General features: G+C 41.3%; 2 protein-coding genes, 1 long non-coding RNA gene and 1 pseudogene across 4 annotated transcripts; 1 reads left to right on the top strand and 3 right to left on the bottom strand.

Annotated features, from left to right (window-relative positions):
- Positions 1-3,128: 3,128 nt before the first annotated feature.
- Positions 3,129-8,617, top strand: LOC125523128. 2 transcript variants are annotated; one of them, XR_007290111.1, is made up of 5 exons: positions 3,129-3,406; positions 4,898-4,995; positions 5,931-6,082; positions 6,206-6,286; positions 8,301-8,617. It is a non-coding gene; the product is annotated as an uncharacterized LOC125523128 (long non-coding RNA). The 2 variants fall into 2 exon arrangements; XR_007290112.1 differs by having other exon boundaries at positions 3,372-3,390.
- Positions 8,618-11,248: 2,631 nt separating this feature from the next.
- Positions 11,249-12,279, bottom strand: LOC125519230 (annotated as a pseudogene).
- Positions 12,280-12,609: 330 nt separating this feature from the next.
- LOC125521081 (60 kDa jasmonate-induced protein-like) lies at positions 12,610-16,551 on the bottom strand. The gene is made up of 2 exons (XM_048686135.1): positions 16,418-16,551; positions 12,610-13,383 (listed from the first exon to the last, which is right to left on the bottom strand). Exons 1-2 carry the CDS (start codon positions 16,436-16,438, stop codon positions 13,012-13,014), a joined length of 393 nt encoding a protein of 130 aa, XP_048542092.1. The 5' UTR covers positions 16,439-16,551; the 3' UTR covers positions 12,610-13,011.
- A 456-nt stretch (positions 16,552-17,007) lies between these two features.
- Positions 17,008-17,562, bottom strand: LOC125519229. The gene has a single exon (XM_048684098.1). The coding sequence runs from the start codon at positions 17,560-17,562 to the stop codon at positions 17,008-17,010; it is 555 nt and encodes a 184-aa protein (XP_048540055.1).
- Between the last annotated feature and the right edge of the window lie 4,939 nt (positions 17,563-22,501).

Raw genomic sequence — 22,501 nt, 5'->3', positions numbered from 1 at the left:
CCCACAGCCGCAGCGGCGGCGCCCCAGCCCCGCCGGCCCCCGCCTGCCGACCCCACTGGCCCCCCTCCTCCAGTTCATCCCCGAGCAGCAGCAGTTCGTCCCAGTCCTCTGGTTCGTCCCCTCCTCCAGTTCTCCTCCAATTCCAATCAGTGGCTGATTCCAATGCCTCTAATTTCTGGATTTGTTTCTATAATGGACTAGATGCAAGTTTTAATTTTTCTGTTTCTTTGTTTTCTTGTACTGTAGATGAAGAAAAATAAGATTGCTGCCAGTAGCATATTTGCAATGTGGGAAAAGGCTTCAAAGACAAAGAAAAGAGATGAATCATCCACACCGAATCAGGCAGCAGCTGCATCTAGTACTTGTGCTTCTCCTGTTCATCTTGAGAGGAATGAGAGCAATTTGCAGTTGGTGTTATGGCAACAACCAAAGAGTAGAGGCGAAACCTCAACACCTCATGTAGAAGATGATGAATCTATTGATGAAGATGATGAACCAATGCAAGCAGATTTGGATGCACCTGAACCCGATCCTGGGAAGCGGATTCCCATCTCAGCGTATGCTGTCAATGACCAAGATAGAGTAAGAAGGAGATATATTGAGATGGGGCGATGTCAACCAAAAAAACATAAGTTTTACATTACAAATAAAAGTGGAAAAGAGCGTCGCTTTTGTCCTGCTTGGTTTAAAGAATTTCCATGGATTGAGTATAGTGTGGGCAAAGATAGTGCTTTCTGTTTTGTTTGCTATTTGTTCAAGAATAAAACAAAATGTCCCGGTGGAGATGCTTTTGTGAAGAAGGGATTTAGGAACTGGAACATGAAGTCGAGATTGAAGAAACATGAAGGTGATGTTAGTAGTGCTCATGCTCAAGCTCAAGAGAAGTATGATATGTTCACTACACCACAATCATCAATTCGGGAGTCTATTGCTTCAAACACCTCACAATACAAGGCTTTGTATAAGCAGCGTTTGACATGGACACTCAAATGTGTGCGATTTCTATTGCACCAAGGCTTGGCATTTAGAGGACATGATGAAAGTGAAAGCTCACTAAACAAAGGAAATTATAAATTGGCTAGCGGGAAATTTTGAAGAGGTTGACAGGGTTGTTCTCAAGAATGCTCCACAAAACTACAAGATGACTCACCATGATATACAACAAGAGGTGATAAAAAATTGTGCAGAGGATACTACTAAACTAATCATTGAAGAACTTGATGGTGGTCATTTTGCAATACTTGCAGATGAGTCTAGTGATGTGTATCAGAATGAACAGTTGGCTGTTTGCTTGCGTTATGTTGAAAAGAAAGGAAGGGCGGTTGTAAGATTCCTTGGTCTTGCTCATGTTGAAGATACTACCTCTTTGACACTTAAAGCTGCAATTCAGAAACTGCTTATGACACACAATTTGACCTTTGCAATGGTTCGTGGGCAAGGATATGATGGAGCTAGTAACATGAAAGGTAATGTTAATGGCCTAAAAAAACTGATTATGGATGAGTCCCCTTCTGCCTATTATGTTCATTGTTTTGCTCATCAACTACAGTTAACTCTTGTTGCTGTTGCTAAGGAGAGTGGTGATTGCACTTGGTTCTTTCAGCAACTTGCACACTTGTTAAATGCTCTTAGCATGTCTTGTAAAAAGATGAGAATGCTTCGGATAGCTCAGGCCGAGGAACTCATTGATGCATTGGAATTGGAAGAAGTGGAAACAGGGAGTGGGCTGAATCAGGAAATGGGTTTGGGAAGGCCATGTGATACACGTTGGGGCTCTCACTTCAAAACCGTGAACCATGTCATCTCTATGTATGGTGCACTATGACGAGTCCTCATCGAGATTGGAGACGAGTATCATGGTGCGGAGGCCCAAGCGGCTCTATCTATATTGACACCATTTCGATCATTTGAGTTTGTTTTCATAGCACACTTGATGCAAGAAATATTTGGATACACGGATGAGCTATGTAGAGCTTTGCAAAAGCAAGATGAAGATATTGTTCATGCTATTGAGCTTGTTGATGTCACAAAGTATCACTTGGAGTGTTTGAGGACCGACGCTGGATGGGATGATTTTCTCACAAAGGTCACATGTTTTTGTACAAAGCATAAGATCAAAGTTGTTGATATGAAGGGTCCTTACTTTCCCGTTGGCCGGCCTAAAAGGGGTTTATGTGATGGTGCGATGAATTACCACCGTTTCAAAGTTGATATGTTTGTGGCTGTCATTGATAGGCAAATAACTGAACTCAATGGCAGATTTGATGAGGTAAACACAGAGCTACTTTCTTGCATGGCAGCATTTTGTCCACTTCGTCTATTTGCTGCTTATGATCAGGAGAAGTTGGTTAGGCTTGCTACAAAATTTTATGCTAATGATTTCACAAGTGATGAACTGGCAAGACTTCCATGGCAACTAAACATGTATGTTACTCATGTGCGTAGAGATGAAAGGTTTCAAAACTTAAAGAATCTGTGTCAACTTTCAGTTATGCTTGTAGAGACAAACAAGCATGAACAATATCATATTGTTTACAAGCTTCTTAAGTTGGTATTGATTCTGCCAGTTGCTACTGCTAGTGTTGAAAGGGTATTCTCTTCAATGAATTATGTGAAGAATAAGCTAAGGAGCAAAATGGGTGATGATTACTTAAGCAATTGTTTGGTTACATTTGTTGAGAGAGAATTCTTCAATCAAGTAAAGGATGAGGATGTCATCAATCGTTTCCAGAAAGGCAACCGCAAAGTTATATTGTAAGGTCTGATATCAATCATATTATCATTTTATCAATCAAAAGGTACTTTTGTATCCATGTTTTTTTTATAATCTACTACCACTATAAAAGAAAGAGAGGGCGGAGAACCAGATCATCCTATCCATCGAAACCTGCAATCTGATGGTCTACATCCCTCCAACATACTAAACGCGTTTTACGCTTTAATTACCCACCATGCCATCTACTACCCCTATAAAAAAAAGAGAAGGCCAGATCCAAACAATCATGTCCATCCATCAATAAGATCTAATGGTCTTTAATCCTTCAGTGTTTAACACCACCAACCACGCATTAATAAGCCACTAACGCTGCACCGCGGTTAAAAAAGAGATGCCAACAACGCATGACCTATCGCCCACTCCTCCTCACGCCCGCACGACCTATCGCCTCCTCCTCCTCCTCCCAACGGAAGTCACAGCACGGAAGGGCAGCCGCGGGAGCCACCGACCGATGGAGCCACCCTTCGCCGTAGGTCGCCGCGGGAGCCGTCGCGCTCTTAGCCGCGGGACGCCGCCCTTCGCCGCAGGTCGCCGCGGGAGCCGCCGACGGAGCCGCCCGCCGCGCCCTTCGAGCCGCAGGTCGCCGTTCCTCTTCTGCTTCCCGGCGGCCAAATGTGAGCGTACAACCAAGTAAGTTTATTTTACATAGTTGTTTCTTGGTACACTGAATCTCAACTATTCCTAATGACGATTCTAATCATCTGATAGCTGAGCAGCTAAGTCAACCGCTTGCCTCATGGCCTGAATCTCAATCGTGAATGCATCAGTGACATGAGCCATCCGGCCAGCTTTGCAGGCCACCACATCCCGAGCATGATCCCGAACCACCACACCCCAAGCTGCATGATATTGGCCTGGAACAAATGCGCCGTCAGTGTTAAATTTTAGCGTACCGGGTTGCGGCGCTCGCCATACTGCTGCCTCTTTGTGCACACTCTCCTTTTTCGGACACATAACCTCCATACTGCTGCCTCTTTTGTATTGAAGGATGCACAGTTGTACACTGAGAACTCATTTAGCAGCGCTAATAATCATTTGACTAAATGATTCAGTACTCAATTCATCTTTGCTCCATTAGGCCCACGAAGCCGTGCACTGAGGTGCTCAACGAAATCCTTTTCCATGAGCTAGCTTCTTTTCTTTCTTCATCTACAAAATGTAGTACATGGTTGTCTAAATATGTGCAGCTTTGTGTAATGGCAATTTGTAGATGACACAATGAAATTATTTAGATATAGCTGAGAAAGGTTAATCTATTTGACAAAACAATGGCATCTACAATAGTTCTGCATAATGAAGTTAAGAACAATGTCTGTGAATTCTGAAGATTTTCAATAGTTCTGATGTATGTTAACTTTATAAAATACATGCCTTAGCCACCTTCTACTCTTTAGTCCTAAAAAAATCGTTCTATTGGGTGAAACACTATATATTTCTGTGAGTGCTAATTGTGTATTGGTCAAATGGAATTAGTAAAGTAAAACATGATTGTGGAGTTAACCATGTCACCCTGTTAGTAATCCACACCAGCCCTGTAGGTAACTGGGTCATCACACACAAGCAGAATCTGAATATACGATGAGCAGTGCTTTCTGCAAAACTGCAATTATCTAACTTTTAGCATATAAAAGATCAAAGAGAACAACACTTGCTAATAGACAGTAGTGCTCCAGAGTGTCCCACTGTATATAAGAATATTTACCCCTCCACTAAAAGATCTTTTGGTAATAAATATTTCCTATTGAGACAAATCGTCTGCTGTTCTTTTGTTGAATGGATACAAGGCACCCTGCAGCCCTCTACTTGCAAAATAAATGCTCTTCTTGGTACACTCATGACAGTAGACCTTTTAGCTCAAGTTATAGAAGTATATTTTTTAGGGTGCTTCCTATTTGGATATGACATGCTTTAGTTGGATTGGCTAAAAAGATTGAACATCCCTGTAAATGTATTTGGTTCAATTTTTTTCTTCAGTTGGAGTTGCAAAAAAGATCGAACATTCCCATAAATATGTTAGATCTCCTTTGCATTCGCACAAAAAATGTACCTCATCAATGAAATCTCAACTATATATGTTTCAACCATGTTATGTCAAGTTCTCATTGTTTTGATGGTTTCTAGGAGCATGTGGCAGAGGAGCGGAGGCATCGGACGCAACATGGGGCAGAGGAGCAATGGCGTGATGGTTGCGCAGAGGGAATGTTCGTGAGGACGAAACGGTACATATTTTTAGGGGCTAATTGCGGGGATTAATTAAGCATGCACTTAACTTGGTTGATGGTTGATGGCTTGATGCTCAATATTGGGAGGATTTCAACTTTCTCATTGTTGCGGTCTATGGCGAGAGCAAAGTACAAATGCGATTATTTAAATATATGGACTAGCTAGAAAGCATACCAAAAATATGCTTTTTGAAAGTACCCTTTCCTCTGAACATGTATGTATCCCAGTGCTCCACATTCCACTGAATTCTAGACAAATATGCTACTTCCTATCACTACCTTTTCCTCTATTACTTCATTATATCTTGCTAATTTTGCCTTTTTTTTAGAAACATAGTATGCTAATTTTACCTTTTATATCTATTACTGAATTTGTAGATGATTAGATTTTCATAAAAAAAATATCCACATCTTGGCGAATTGGCACCGACAAGAAGAAACAGAGTACTGCAATTCAAGTTCATGAAGTTTATGCAGAAATATGTTTTACTTCTAGAGCCTACTAGACTTGGAGCTAATTGCATTTGATTGCTGAAGTACCAGTCAATCTCTTGAGACTGAGTGATATAATTATTGCAGATCTCTGGGTTGTATGGTACATGAGAAATAACGGTATGTTCAGAGGGGATTTTAACACCTTCCAAATCTATTAACATTTCTTAACACTCTGTCATGTTGAGCGGGCAGACTCACTTGCCTTTTAGACTTGGTTAGCACTCCAAATGCGGCATTTAACCTCTTGCTGCTGTACCATTATCATCAAATTATATTCAACACATTGACTCTCTTTGTTAGATCTTTCATACCAGAACACCTTTTCACTTTACATCTGTAAAACTAACATAGAATGGGTACAAAATGGTTTGATGGAGAATGATATGCCAGAATAAGAAATCAGTATCATTTTTATCTAAAAGTGTTGCTTCTTGCAGGTATGAAGCAGTAACTCTACTAGAGAACATCATGGATATGGAGGTGGAGCACCCATGCTTTTCATAGATATAGATACTGATATTGCCAGGTTCCGGTGAAGGGTAATCATTGTCATATGTGTATTCTGGAAGTTGAAACGATTAAATACATAGTAAGGGCTTCTAAGTCATGGTTACTATGACTTACCACATGGATGGACTTTCCTGTCTCACAGCTTCTGTCTGAATTGCTCGCACTCATCTTGAGTTCTTGACTAAGATATATGTCTGTGCAGCCCCTGAGGATTTGGATGAACAGTATGTCAATGTCAACCTAGATGATGGTGACTTCTTCTGCGCCGAGCATCGTCATCAAGGTATTTCTTTCCACAAACAGAAATTAAAATGTGTAGTGATGGATGAAAACAGAACCTAAATTAAAATGTTATAGCTTGGAACACACTTGTATGCACCAATAAATTCTACTGGCTACCTCCATAAGTGAAGCACAAACCTTGGTTGATATGATAGTAGACTGTTGGCTGACAGAAACCAATACCCGGATTTGTTGGAACTAGAAACTCCAACTTGTAATGTACTTTCACCATCAACTGCTAAGCCATTAACTTTTTAGTCTTTATGCCTGAGCATTAGGTTTGCGGAAATTATATCGTTAGGTATAATTTTTGCTTACAAACATGCTCTGAACTGGGATGTGTCCATCTGCTTGGAGCTCCAAGATCCATAGAGCAGACAGGTCAGAAGAAATAAGATTGACCTTCTTCCGGAGAAAAGAAATTGAACTGTGCTAAGTTGTGATGATGTTGATGGGAGAAATTATCTATCTACTACCACTATAAAAGCACGAAGTGCGGAGATCCAAAACAGCATCTTACGCGTCTATTGATCTCTATATGGTCCAGACCGCTCACTAAAATGTGTTTGATTAAAACACCTGTTTAGCAACCGCAATCGTGGAAGCGGTAATCAAAACAGGAACCACCGCACGCCGCACCCGCACACATCCATTCCCATCCCCGCGGTAACCTTCACGACTAAATCCACCACTCACACCTCCCCCACCCGCGTCGTCTCCTCCTTCCTGCTCCCTCCCCCTCCCCCTTCCCTCGCCCTCTTCGAATGGAGCCCCAATGTAGGGCCTCCACCAAACCCTAATCATTCGGGGGCGGTGGCTCGCCCGCCCGCCCGCCACCCGACCTCAATCGGATTGATTGCTCCCAGCGACCGCCCGGTGGTTGCGCCCTCGCCCGCGCGGAGGCGCCGGTGGTCAGGACCGGCGGAGGCTGCGCGTGCCGTGAGGCGAAAGGAGCAGGAGCAGGAGGAGGACGAGGGGGCGTTGATTCCGTGCGGAACAGGGACGATGTGGAGGCTGGAGGAGATGGGGAGGTGACGGTGAATGGGAGCAGCGGGACGTTGCGGGGGCGAGCTTTCTACATGGATGCCAGCCGCTATACCGATGGGAGCGAGGGGCGCCGCCGCCACACCAACGGGAGCGAGGGCCTCCGCCGCCGCTCCTCCTCTGATGGACATGCTGCACGGACGCGAGCGCGGGCTGGTGCAGCAGCTCGCCGGACCATCTCTGACGCATGCGAGGCCCACGCACTAACTTGAGGTTCTTCTTTACCTTAACACTACTTTGATCAGATTTTTCTTTACCTTCACATCAAACCGTTGGTTGGGTGTAGGAAGCTGCTAATGGGACCTAAGCATTGGTTGCTCATTGCAATCTGGGTTAACTGAAACACCAATTTTTCCCACCTGTTCAATTAGAGGAACCTGCACTTGCGACAACAAAATTAATAATGACAAAAATGATGAACATCAGTCAAAGTTCATAGGCAGAATCCTCATGGTAGATTTGGGTAAAAACTCACAAATACAAAAGAGTAACAAAAAAACAAGACTATACTTGTGCTCCTAATTTCGCTGTTGGGGGATTGGAGTAATTTTTAAATGCTACTACTAAGAAGGGAGAATAGTATCTTGATTATTAAGATTCTTTCTTCGTATTGTGCTTGGAGTAGGTTGATTATAAATTTTGCAATCCTGCTCAATAGGTGCAAGATGTATGATAAATTTTTCAATGGAAACTACAGCGAGCTATCTATATCTTCTGGTTATAAGCGTTCTGGCATCATCTACGATTTTGCTTGTGCACATGTCAGAGATTGGTCATGCTCCTTCACTGTTGATTTGTATTCCTCATAAAGTTCTCCACCGATGGTGTTAGATTTTTTGATTAAAATGATATTATGGTTGTCATATATTTGGTACTAAGAAGGGACTATGATGATTTTTTAGTTTTACAAGCTCTTAATATGGTTATCAAAATATATTCTATTACTGAAATGACCTTTTAAATGATGTTAGGAATCTGCACTTTCCCATATATATACCACGAGGTACTCCTGAAGTTGCAAGAAAAATACTACAGAAAAGCTTGTGAACTTTTGGAGGATGTTTTGAAGACTAACAATTGAAGATTTACTACATTTAAGCACCCTGGTTAAACCCATGTATGCCTTTTAGTTTTTTGGGCAAAACCTAAGTATGCCTTAACAAGGAGATTTGTAAATTTGTATATTCTTTCTTGTGTACAAGGTATTGGACCGATGTATGCTTCTATTCTTGTATTTACTTCTTGCTTGGACACTTGAACTAATGTATGGGTGATGTTTACTGACCAACTTTTAATCTCCTTTGCATGTATTTCTAAGTTTGGATAATTTGTTGTTTTTGTTTTTAATTTCTAAAAATCCACTTAATTTGCAATGTTGCACAAAAATTATATTTTGAGTAACTAATATTAGTAATCAAAATTACTTGTTCAAACCAGTTATGGTGAGAGAGAATAAGTATCATTTTGAGGGGCAATTTTATTTAACAACAACAGTTTCATGTCCATGCTAACGAAAAAAGATCTTGCAACTCCAGCAACATAGACCTAAATATAGTTCACTAGATTTATCTTTTCTAAATGTTGAATTGACCTCACCATCTCAGTGTAATAGTAGATTTACAATATTTTTCATATTATATATTTGTCGATTGTGTGAGATGGATTTCCACTTGGCAGTGTTGGAGAAGGATGCGTTGCTAGAAAAGAAGGGAGAGGGCGGGGCGACCAAACAAGATAGAAGGAGAACCAGGCAAGATAGTCAACTTCGATGCGGTGCTTGAGCAGAGCCCATGGAATTCTTATTAGATCTAGATGGGTCTCTTTAATAAGTTGTGGTTATCTGTAATGGTGACCTGAATGTCATGTACAAACATATATGATTTATTATTATTTTGACTGGATATGGTGTACCAACTCACATGCATGCAAACTAATTCTATTAGTCAAGATGTGATCTACTTATTCAATTTTAAATTTTAACAAAACGTGTGTTACACGTGCACGCTTACTAGTTATTATGGTTTGACACATCCAAAAAATTCTATTGTCATTATGGCGTACTATTTTGTTCATATATTGCAATAACCACACTATTTGGTTCAGATATTGAAATTCTCGTACTATTTGGTCATATATTGCATTTAGAGTAAAAAAAATTGGGTGAATACCCAGCCAGCAATTCCTGGCGCCGCCACTGACTGGAGATCAAGTAGCTGATGGTTTCACTAAACCACTGCAGGTTCGACAACTCCAAGTCTTCAGAAACAATCTAAACCTTGATATGTTGAGATTGAGGGAGGATGTTAATAGATAGGTTTGTAGCTGTGTAACGTGACATGTATGTCACGGTTGTATTGCGTGCGTATTGTGTAATCTAGGCAGGTAGTTAGAGTAGATATGATCTTATCTCATGTATAGCTTGGAGTATGGGTCAAGACTACCAACTACCTGCCGATCCTTGTATCTTGTTGAGCTATATAACACGCACGCGTCCCTGCAGGATTGCATACGCTTCCATCATAATTTTACAATTAAAACTTGCTTTCCACTCATCTTGAATAATATCATCTGGAGCATGAAAAATATCTCCACCATTCACATTCATCTTGACTAAGAAAAGAAAGAAAACAAATAACCAATTGATTTATTTATTTTTTTGCGGAAATAATAACCAATTGATTTTGTGTCAAGATAGACGCCCTCTTCGAGTTTTTGTATTAACTTCTGAAATACTGTTCTATCATGGACAAACATGCATAACTTATTTTAGAAAGCACCCACAGTAAAATATGAAGGCAATATTTGGGACGTATCTATAGAAAACTTTTACAGATTGGACTGCCGGTATTATTTTAAGTACTTTTAGTAGGTCATATGTGTAGATTAGTCAAAAGTATTTTAAAAATATTATAAAAAGTAATAAACCGGTGTTATTATTTTTCCACGAATACGCGCAGAGCGTATCATTGCATTGATAGAAGGAAAAATACAAGTTTAGTGGTTGCCAAACCACGTATACAGGAGGGCATGGAGGCGGACCCTAGGAGCATGAGGGGTGATGCTCAGCCCCAAGACTAGAGTTCAGTTTACATCGAATATTTGTAGCCCTTTGACACCGGCATTAGAGCATGCCCGCGCTTCGTCCTGGATAGATGGCACGAGGTCAGGGAGAGAGGACCTTGCCGTCGAAGATGCATGTTTTTCGATGCTTCCATGTCATCCAGGCGCAGAGAGGGACAATGGAAGTGAAGCCCTTACGCAGGCTGGGATGGAAGGACGCCGTCGCTGCAGCCCACCATTCATAGAGAGGTGATCGAAGTCCCATCCTATGGCATGGAGGTGAAACGGCACCATGACATAACCTGGCGCCAAACTTGCCAGGAGAACACACAACCAACTAGCAGGTGGTGGATGGTTTTGATATCTTGGTCGCATAGCACGCATCTGGCAGGTGCAGTAGACCTCGGTTAGCAAGACGCTCCGTTGTCCAGCATCTGTCGAGATGAGCAAGCCATAGGAAATTGGTTAGAGACTTCGTTATCTTATGCTTCCTACCAAACTTGGGCTCTCAGGACGTCTCTACCAATACAAAACACGAACAACTTAATTGTCCGAAGAGCATAATTAATGTAGCGAAAACTTAGAAACTCTTCGGTGACGAACAAATCCGATATAAAACCTCCCAACATGAAACATATTTATTCATGTGCAAATATATGCAACACGCCAACACCACCTAGACACACGCTCCAATCAGGAACTTCCACGCAATCTCTCGAACGACATGTACAACACACATTGCATCTATAACAATCACCCACTTCACTCCCTAAAAAAAAATTCAAACACTCACCCACATGTATTGTAGATAGTTCAATACTTAGATAACGGGTGCAATGCACGGATGCCGGTAGTCCGATCATGGCTCAAGCTTCGGGGGCAGCTCAGCTTTGGGGAACGGCGGCATTTCCAGCTTCAGGCCCTCTGGCACAGCTGGTTGTGGTAACTTGGGCTCTTTAGGCACCTCCGGTACCTCAGGGTGAGGCACATGGGGCTACTTTGGCATGGAATGGTGTGGCATTTCAGGCTTCGGTAACTCTGGCATGGCACGGGGCGGCAGCTGCTCGTGCTCCTTTGGCACCTCTGAGGCTCTGACACAACGGGGTGTAGCACTTGAGGCTTGGTGTCTCCAGTATGACCGAGTGCGGCAGTACGTGCTCCTTTGGTACCTCCGGCACGACAGGGTGCGGCACTTGAGGCTCCATTGGCACAGCAGGATGCGGTAGTTTAGGCTTCGGGAGCTCGGGCATAGTAGGGTGTGGCGGCAGTTCGGGCTTTGACACCTCCGGCACGACGGGTCCGGGACTGCAGACTACTTTAGCACTATGGCGTGTGGCACTTTGGGCTCTTTTGGCACCATGGGGCACAGCAGGGTGCGGCAGTTCACGCTTCGGCATAGTAGGGTGCGATGGGAGTTCAGGCACCCTACATGGTGTTCTTGCCCAGCATGGTCAATGCCGTGTGCTTCTTGTCTGTGTGCATCGATCAGCCAGAGGCAACTTCTTGCTATGATGGGTGGGAGATAAGAGAACGCTGATACTATTTATAGCACTCCAAAATCCAGATGGGCACACTACTAAGCTCCGTACACTAACATAATATAAGACATTTTTACAGTTCAATTTAGTAACTAGTCTGACTAAACTATGGTGCCTTGGAGGCCTGTTGGTAGGTCACCTGCATCTCGGTGGTTGTTTACTGACTTCGGTCTTATGCGTGATCAATCTCTGCGTATATTTAGACATGGGCGATGATATGTTCGGTGATACGCAATGTACATTTCAAGCTCTAGTGTCTACTCTGCTCTCAAATCAATGCATGTTTCGGTAATTGGTCGGCTTGGCTGCTCAGCTGCAGCGCAGACGCGAAGAACGGCTCTGGCTTAGCCATCGCTGATGGGACCATGGCGCACGCCCGGTGCCTCGCCACCAGTAGCCCTCGCACCTACTCTGCCATCCTGGCTTCTAGTTTGAGCAACGACGTTGAGCTGAGCCTTTGTGAGGTCAGTTCTTCTACCAACCAAAAGGCATGTAGAAATTCATATTCATCACGATTTCTGCCAGGTTTAACCAAGAACAACAATTCGAACCCAATATCTGGCCCAGCAAACAAACAAAATTCTGCACAAAGGTCAGGTCACTGCTTTGTTGGAACGGTAGTAGTAAAAAACACTAGAACAGCTCCTAAAAAACCAACATGAACTTAGAATTTCATCAGATCATATTAACATTCGACCACAGGATACTGTCACTGTGCAAACATTTTACCTTTGGCCCGGAGTTAATATGAGAGTAGAAGAAGCTTGTGTAGTAATACAAGTATACAGCACAAGGGACTGGGCACACAGGCATCCAGAGTCTTGATCATATGTTGTTAAAGTGACCCAGCTGAGCAACAAACACACTACCTAAAGTACTGTGAAATGAAGATTTTCACTTCGATTTGAGTACCACTCTTGCTGATCAGACGCGCCGTTTGATCGCCTTCGGGCAAGGGATGAAACTCTAGTGTTCCCCTCATAATCTCATCACCACAATCAGAGTGCAGATCCAATTCAATTACCAGCGCCTTGTACAATGGCACCGCAAGCAGATGTCTAGCCAAAGGAATCAGTTCTCCTGATCATGCACATATGCCCTTCACATCTTCGTTGTAGAAAAGCACGCAGCCGATATCAAACAGCTCGTTGCGAGCAACAATTCTCCCAAAAAGGCTGATAGGATCTTTTACATCGCGATGAGTAAGCCTCACAGCAACTTCGCATTCAACTCCCTGGCTCAGGACGGCATAGATCACCTCCACAGGACCATAAGGAGTATTGGCAGTATCTAATAGCGACCTGTCCAATGTGGGGTTCTCCCGGTATAAAAGCATACTCTTCTTCCAGGTTTCCTCAACAGAGATATCTTGGCTGTAGTCATGGAGATAAATGCGGAACCCGACAGGTCCATCTGCTGAGATGGCTCTTCCTGGACCAGTTAGCACAAGGTTGCCCTGTTCCATAGAAAATAGAAGTGATTTACATTTGCCCCATTAAAGGTGCCACACTATGTCTAAATAGATGCAAACCTGATTAACTAAGCAAATAGTACATACTATGCCCATTCCATTTACTAGTGAAGTCAGTCCAGATGGATGCTCGAGTGCTCAACTGTTTTGCAAAAAACTTTATCATCTCTCCTAGGCAAAGCAGTTGCTGGGCAAAAAGCCTTCTTTCTTCTATTATCAACACATGGTAGTAATAAGTTTGTAATACTCTTTGCACATATTAACAGAACAAATCAAGTAATATACTTAAGAGCCAGCATGTCCTCTTGGCAACTAGCTTTGCATACTAAGGAAAGAAGCAGTGCATGGTACAATGGATGACTACCCCTGTATATAGATTGGGAGCTCCTAATGAGCAGTCAACTACCCAGAGCCGTTAAGCTCTTAATACAATGGCCAGATTCACCCCTCATCTAGTATTAGAACTCATCCAAACTTTATCTCCAGGGAGGTATTACATGCAGGATTCAAATTTCATTGAAATTGTTAAGTTCAGAAATTTGAATTACTTAGGTGGGTTCAGGAATGTTGACATCTCGGATGAAACTACCAGATTCTGTTGGCTAATTAGCACTTGATGGCCGAATTGATTTCTGATTACCAATAAAAATTTAAAAATCATAAATTTTGGTAGTACCAACATTGAACCTTAATTGTGTCCTCTAATATCTTCCATGCAGTGTTTTGAAATCTATGTACTACTTCCAAACAAATTACTCCTTTACCATCAAACTTTTTTACTAAACTGAAAATGCATTTCTAGTGTCTACAATGTACCTTCAGAGAGTAATGCCAAGTTTCACTGCAACTATGTTCATCTCCATTTCATGCACATGCCTAACTGTTTCTTTATGCTCCTGAAACAGACGCTTCCTCAAATGGATACATTAATTAGTTGAAGCATCAATTAACTTGCAGTATCTATTTTTCGCAATTTATTATGGATCTATGTTATTGAGCTTTCATTGCAAACATTGGTAAAACCATGTCAATTAATTTTTGGGATGCACAGGAATGATGGCTGAAGTTACTTCGGCTTTGACAGCTTGCGGAATCACCATATGTTCTTGTGTGGTAGGTGGACTGAATTTCCCTCAATGATTTTAGATAGTTCTTTCTGTGTGTGCAAATTAGGTATCAAGTACAACACGTCATTTTCTTAATTTATTAGTTTTAACTAATCCCTTGGTCCTTGTAATTGCATTTGGCAATCATCTCCATATCTACTGTTTTGTGTTTGACCATCTAAGTTGCAATTTTCAGGCAGAGAGAGATAACAGAAGAGGAACGAGTGCTGCTTTTCCATTTTGAGGGAACTGATGAGAATGTGGCACACTCCCTTGGCTGACCTGTATATATTAGTGTTTCTTTACAAGTGTGTGTATTCAACCTAAGTCGACGGCATAATTGCAGGTGAGCGCATGCTCCAGTGTTGAGATGATTCTTGGTGTTCTTGGTTGGTCTGCTGGGTGTAGTTATAATCCGCTTGGTGTTCTTGAAAGATGGAAGATTGCATTATGGCACTTGAGCAGAAACTAACATTGGTGCGGCAGTGTTTTATTCACGAGACCATTTATAGAAGCTAAACAAATTATGCAACACAAAGCATGTGGAGGCACATGGATAGTTTCCGTCAAGTCTCTTCTGTACATAAATGAGATGTTGACAGACAATCTAGGTGCATCACAGAACTAAACTGCCAATGGATGACTGACTGAATGTAGGTCTAAACAAAAACTTTATTGTGGTCGTCATACCAATCAGCTGAGTACTACCAAAAATGAGCGATAAAAGAATTTAGCATTGCACAGAAACAATTTGCGGGGCATGATTGCTGCTGCAGCAAACGAACATATAGACGCAAACAAAGCTAAACTACTGCTGAGAAGCTACTGGGCAACTAATGTCTGCTACTCTCACACACGTCTACTATCTGTTAGCCAAAGAAAAAGAATTCCAAGAAAACCAAATACTACAGAGGAGCCAGCATGGGTACCTCAACATCATATTAAGAAAATGTAAAGGAATGCCTGAAGAACAATTACTTCAGTAACCCAGCTTAGTTTACATAAGGCGCCACATATGTTGCATGTTTCCCTTGAATCCCAAGAAGGGCTTTGCCATATCTTGATCATCTGGAAACAATAAACGAATGTTTCTCTCGAACTCCAGTAATCACCGATGTAACAAGAAAGTGATTTGTCAAAAGAAATATTTAAGCCCAGTCAGAGTGTTCTAAAAACATAAGAACTCATGTCATACAAATGCGGGTGTGGTAAATGAAAATATTGATAAAACAGCTCTGGCGCTGCAAAGTCTGAACTTTGAACTGAAGCATGTAACTAAATGAACGAGATTGCGCCTTACTAACAATTATGGCCCTAAGTCCTGATGACGTTTTAAAAGATATAAAGCACAAAAAACAAAAACCCAGTTTGCAAATTGCAAACCTAAAATATGGTTTCACAAGAGGCATGTTGCTTATTCCATGATATCGAACAACTTTGATTTGAGTCAAGGCAGATAATTTTGAGGTTTTGAGCTATGCCAAACTGATTTTTTGAATCTACAGTTCATCGACAGTTTTGTTGCCAGAAGATACATGCAGTTTTGTGAACAGCTGCAATATCACATATGCAAGCACTGAATAGTAGACTCTGACAAGACCGATTCATGCCATCTTCATTGGCTTAGTTCTCACAATTAACGACAGATGTTAATGGTTTAGACTAATCTGTTGATCATGCTTTAGCAGGTTACTTCATCAAATTTGAAAGAAAAAAAACTAGCAGAAGTAAGGCCAGGTACAGCCTACAGGACTTACTAACAAAGATAATCCATCATTAAGAATAAGGGGAAAGAAACCACAAGGCATAATAAACATACACAAAATCATAATCTAATTATTAAAGGCTGAACTGCCATATTAGAGAGGATGACAAGCGTCTAACTGGGCAAACAACACAGAAAGGGGACTAACCAGCTCACTTTGTTGTGCCATACACAGTTACACATTTTAACGGCAGGATCTTGGTTCAAGCAAATATGAATCTGGTGGGTACTTCCCCTCGGCAAGCAGCAGCATAGTCTTCAGCAAGGTGCGGCGCAGCTTCGATGTGAGGGCGCACGAACTTCTCCACAAAAACATTCTCGGTCATATCGACTGCGGAGAAGTAGCTCCGATCATGATCTAGCAACCCATTTGCCTTAACAAACTTTAGAACGTAGTACCGGGGCCTGAGCCGGCCCTCCAGGCTGTAAGTCAGCAGTATTGGCCGATGAGCAATGCGTGCTGGTTCCAATCCTGCTTTAGAGATGAGGAACTCAGACGTGCGCTGCAGCGTGTCCTTTGACCTCCTCAAGAGAATCGGTACTTTAGACACCGCAATGCCAGCCTCGGCATGCAACCACTTGAACGTGTTCTTCAAGTGGTCCACTTTGGCGGCAATCTTCTCAGGGTTTTGGAATGCGGTAGCATGTAGCGCTTGTCTGAACATCCCAGAGCCACGGGGCACACCTATACCTTCGGCACATGTCACCATCGCCTGGAGGTGCTCCAGATTGGCAATATCACAAGCAGATAGCCCGCACTCCTGCAGGTACGCGACATTGGGCGTTACCACCTAATCCAGATCCGGCGAGAGAAGATAGAATGAGCGCTCGAACGCCCGGAGGAAGTTGTGGCAGGAGCCGAAGAGGGGCAGGTAGTACTGCGGCGACGTCGGCGCCGGAGAGGCCGAGGCCGGCGAGGAAGGCGAGGACGGCGTTGGGTTTGGCGGGGGACTTGAGGTGGGAGATCTTGGTGGAGGCCTTGAGGGCTTGGGGCCGGGTGAGGCCGCAGGTGTGGATGAGGTAGTCCTCGACGGCGAAGCTACTGGGGTTCGGGGAAACGGGGGCCGCGGCGGCGGAGAGGAGGCGAAGCAGAGGGGAGACGGCGGAGGTGGAGGAAAGAGAGATGATATAGGAAACGACGCACTCTCGGAGGCGGAGCATGGCGCAGGACGGCGGCGGCGGCGGAGAGATCTCCGATGGATTGCAATGGCAGCTCTGCCTCGGGCGGTTGGTCAGAAATGGGCTTAACTTCTTTTTCTCTGTGTGCGTGGGCTCTACTGGACCGGCGTTCATTTTTCTCATCCATTCTCTTCCCTTGTTCTAAACAAAATCTATTTTCTTCCCTTCCCCATGGTTTTATTTTTATTTACTTTACCTACGTCGCCTCCAGATTTTTATTTAATTATTTCCTGTCATATATTTTTTTGCATTTTTATTTACATTTTGGAATTTTTACTACAAGCTATTTATCTTTTTTCTTTGACACTGCTCATAAAAATGGAGTAAAACTTGGCATCTGATAGAAAATTGGTTTTAAAAATTAATATTTTATTAATTTCAGAAAATATGTTTCATCGAAATGTTTGCTCATTTATATATGATATTTTTTAATCTAGTGAAATAATCTTTACAACCATAGTGACCATTTTATTTGATATACATAAACAAAATCCATAGACAATGACTATTAAATTCTTATTTTGAATTAATTATAAAGGTGAAGAATACTTTTCACTGATAGATACTTTCTTCTCGATATTAACTTTTTTATTGATGTGAGAAAAATAATAGGTTTGTATGAAATTTGGTGACAAGGTACTCCTCCAAGGCGAAGCAACTAGTCCTAGGGTTGGGGGAAATGGAGGCTGAGGCGGTGACGGAGAGGAGGCGACGGAGTGGGGAGAATGCAGCTCCAGAGGGTGAAGAGAGGAGATGGGAAAGAACGCACTCCCGGAGGCGGAGCATGGCGCAGGCGGCGGCGACAGCGACGATGATGTTTATGATGCATTTTGCAACTGCAAGCTGTGTCTTGTCGGCTTGGTCTGCGGAGTGGATGGGTTGTACTAGTTCCTCTATTTTTAGACAAAGTAGTTCCTTTTTGTGGTGGTTGTGTCTTGTGTGGGCTTTATTAGACCAGAGTTTTGCCAGGCATGTGGAAGATCTTTCTTGGAGTTTTTTTGTTGTTGTGAATTTTAGAGATTAATACTCCATGTGTTTTTCCAGTTTGCTATTCATCAGGCCATTCGAATTTTCCGTCGGTCAATTATATGGCGAAGAACGAGGAGGCACCAAGGCATTGGCGGCACGATTAGCAATGGCGTCTTAGCAAGGCTGAGCCAGACCTGCACTGGAGACGGACCACGATCATCTCCGATGCAGGCGTGGACAAGAGTTGATGGGTTGGGGGAGGGTGGGATCAATTGTTTTGACCGTTCTTTGGATTAAACGGAGCCTGGGCTCGAGGCATGGACACCGTGGCCGGCTATGACGAGGGCTCACCAAGACCTCACTGAAGGCAGGGACAATGCGGCTCATTACGGTATTGCCATCGATGAAGAGGCGAGGAGTCACGGGGTTCAGTGCTTGGAAGAAGAAGGTGCAATTGGATCTTGATATGGTGACAGATAAAAAACTGACCGGAGAATATTTTTTCAGACACCTATAAAAAACACATTTCGTATTTAGCGTCTTCTACGCCTCTTAGTGTCTTATTCATATGTGGCGCCCAGACCTCGGTTTCTATACGCCGGCCCATTTATGGGTCGCTCATATTTCTTTCTTCTTCTAATGATTACGGATTTTAGCCTCCCTTGGTTTTATGGTCCAGTTTTTTGTGCTTCTTTACTTCTGTCTTAGGCTGGTTTTCTATTCGGTTATTTTATTTCTGTTTTTTGTTTTCCCTTTTCTTTCTCTTTTTTTATTTTTTCAACCTTTTCAAATTAAATGACATTTTAACCTTTGCGTTTTCTTTAAATTCATGAACTTTTTTCGTGTTTGCAAAGTTTTTCTAAATTTGTTAACATTTTTAAAATTCAAGAACCTTTTTAAATCCACAAACATTTTCCAAGTCCTCCAACATTTATTTCCAAAATCCCTGAACTTTATTGAAATGCATGAACTATTTTCGAGTCCACGAGTTTTTTTTCACATTCATGATTTATTTTCAAATTCACGAACTTTTTTTGTATTTACAAACTTTTTTCAAAGTCATGAACAGTTTTTAGATTCACAAACTTTTTTCAAATTTATGAACTTTTTTCAAATCATGAACATTTTCTCAAATTCATGATTTTTCTAATTTGCAAACATTTTCATATTTGCAAATTGTTTTGTATTCACGAACTTTTCTTTTCAAATCTGTGAACACTTTTTAAGTTTTCAAAAAGTCAACAATGAATAAGTCAAACCGTTGCGGAGTCAAAGGGTTAAACGGTTAATAGTCAAGAGAAGCTAGCGAGTGTTGATGTAGCGAGCGAGCGAGGGTATTTTTTGGGGCCGTCCCAATCGAAGCGTGTGTATCGGCGTTGGTTGGAGCAATCACGCGTAAAGCGCTGATTAGGACCTTCCTATGAAATAATCTTGTTTTCGTGATGCAAATGTTGTAGTGTTTTGGACGCGAGCGGAATTTGTGTAACAATTTTGGATTAAACAATGACTAAATATCTGTCCTACATTCCTACTAAGCCTGGAATGATTTTTTTTGTCAAAATCGGTGCACAACACACAGTAATGTTTTCTTCGGCTTTGTTAAATCTCAGCTGAATGAGATCTAACAATGTGTCAGTGAGGTTCGTGACTGTTGGATTTAGCCACATCAAGATTCATGCGCGTTGGCAGTACATGTGCTTCTTACGAAAGAGCAGCCCACAATGCATGGGGGGGCACGCCTATGCCTCGCTTTACGTGAGTTGGAGTGACAGCTCGCAAAAGGATTTTCTCCTGTTAACTTTTGTTTTGTTTATACCACCTGATACATGTGGTAAGCAATCCAAACAATTCCAAAAAAACTTTTGTTTATTTATTATTTGTGTTTTTACTTTATAATTATTTAAAAAGAATGTACATATATTTTTTAAATAAAAAATAAAATCGTGAATATGAAAAAAGTTACCACAATGTAAAGCAGTTGTTAGTTTAATTAAAAAACAATGTTGATAGCATATTAAAAAATCTTTGTGATATTTCAACTTTTTTCCTTGCTGCAGAAAATATATGTGACATCATTAAAAATGTTAAACATATATCAAATAAAATTTTCAAATGTATATGCAAAATGTTGATAGCATACAAAAAAAAAACGTTTGTGACATTAAAAAAAAATTCATGTGTTTCAAAAATATCTGTATAACATTATAAAAAATGTAAACATGCATTTGGAAAATGTTAAATGTATATCAAATAAATGTTTCAGATGCATATGGCATATATACAAAGTTTATGAAAAAAGTAGACATCAAACATGTATTTGAAAGAACTATTAATCATTGTATTTAAAAATGCTAATCATGTATTAAAAAATGCTAAACGTGTATAAAAAATGTTCTTGATGTAAATAGAAAATGTAGACATCAAAACATTTATTTCAAAAAATGTTAATTGTGTGTTTTAAAAATGTTTAACATGTAGAAAAAAATCACATGTACATGAGAAATGTACATAGAAAACCGAGGAAAAAGGATACAAACAAAACATAGAAAACAAAAATAGACAATTAAAAAGGTTCTAAAACGGATGAAAACCATAAAGAAAAACATATAAAAAGAAAAGAAAATCGGTGAAAAAGAAGGATACATGAAGAAAACCAAAGAGCTCCAAACTAAATTAATACTCCTCTAAGAAGTTGAAAGGAGTTCATCTCTATTTCTCAAACCGAGATCAAGTCATCAAGATGGCGATGAGTACATGCAGCAGCTTATCAGCAGGTAACATTCTCGATTTCAATTTGAAATGACCCACTTAAAAGATAAAAACAACAGCTGGTATCCTAAAAGTTCAGAGCAGTGCATCTATCCTTTTGGGGTTAGGCAACGACAGCAGCCGTTTCTCCTCCACCTTGGCTCGACTGCTTCTGGCAAGGAAAACACCAGTGCGCCAGTGTGCCAGATGATGATGCCTAGAATGCCACGAGCTGCGCTGCTCCTACTGAGGGAGCATGCAATCACTCATTAAATTTCCCTTACAACATTCTTTCATATATATTTTTTTTGTTTATTTCATATAACACACAATGGTCAAAATTCATAGTTTTAGTCTTGAAAAAATATAACTTAAATAGAATGAACTGAAGATACAATATTAAGTTATTAACTGCAATAGAATGTAACTAAGGCAGAACTAACTGTAAGAAATAAGCTGAGTACCAGATGTGGACTCTTTTCTTTTGCAACTATGGGCACTTAAATCTCTGTAGCTGGAAGTTAGAAGCTATGTAAACATATATACAGTTGTGGCACAACACAATGCTGGCTTCTGAAAGGGCACACCTCATAGCAACCAGAAAGATGGACAGGTCTGTACCAAAAGGAAACCCAGAAGGAATGTCCAATGTGCAGACAAAAGGCAAAAGGTGCAAACTCATGGGCATCTGAATATTAAGCCCGACTAAGGTGCGCCTGTACCACACCTTAGTATTCAGCAAGACTGCACATTTGTACCAAGAACTGATTGTCGCTACTACTATTTATTGGAGAGCAGTATCTTGCAGAACAAGAGATGCTATAGAGCAACTCCAACACGCCGATCCAAACTGTTAGTGGGTGTCCATCTAGGACAAAATGGACGCACAAAGCAGCCCAATGTGCCGACGCAAACGGACCAACGTTCGCTTTATATCCGCGCGTGACCCATTTCAGACCCAACTTTAAGCTGCGCGGGATGCCCGCCAGTCGGCGTGAACAATTTTTGAAATCATGTTGAATTTTTGAATATTTTTAAAATCTGCGAAGATTTTTTATGAATTCGTGAGCATTTTCGGAAATCATGAACATTTTTTAAATTGACGAACATTTTAACAAACTAGAAAACATTTTTTAAAATTATGATCATTTCTTCTAAACCCATAAACATGTTTTTTGAATCCGCGAATTTTTTTCGAATCAACAAATATTTTTACGAAATTGGAGGAACAATATTTTGAATTCACGAACATTTTTTTGTTTCAACAAACATTTTTAAAATACATGAATATTTTTTGAATCAGCAAAAAAATTGAATTGGTGAAGTTTTTTATAAT

The sequence above is a fragment of the Triticum urartu genome, chromosome 7 (genome assembly GCF_003073215.2).
Source record: "Triticum urartu cultivar G1812 chromosome 7, Tu2.1, whole genome shotgun sequence".
Classification (NCBI taxonomy): Eukaryota; Viridiplantae; Streptophyta; class Magnoliopsida; order Poales; family Poaceae; genus Triticum; species Triticum urartu.
This window is presented reverse-complemented; position numbering and strand designations above follow the sequence as displayed.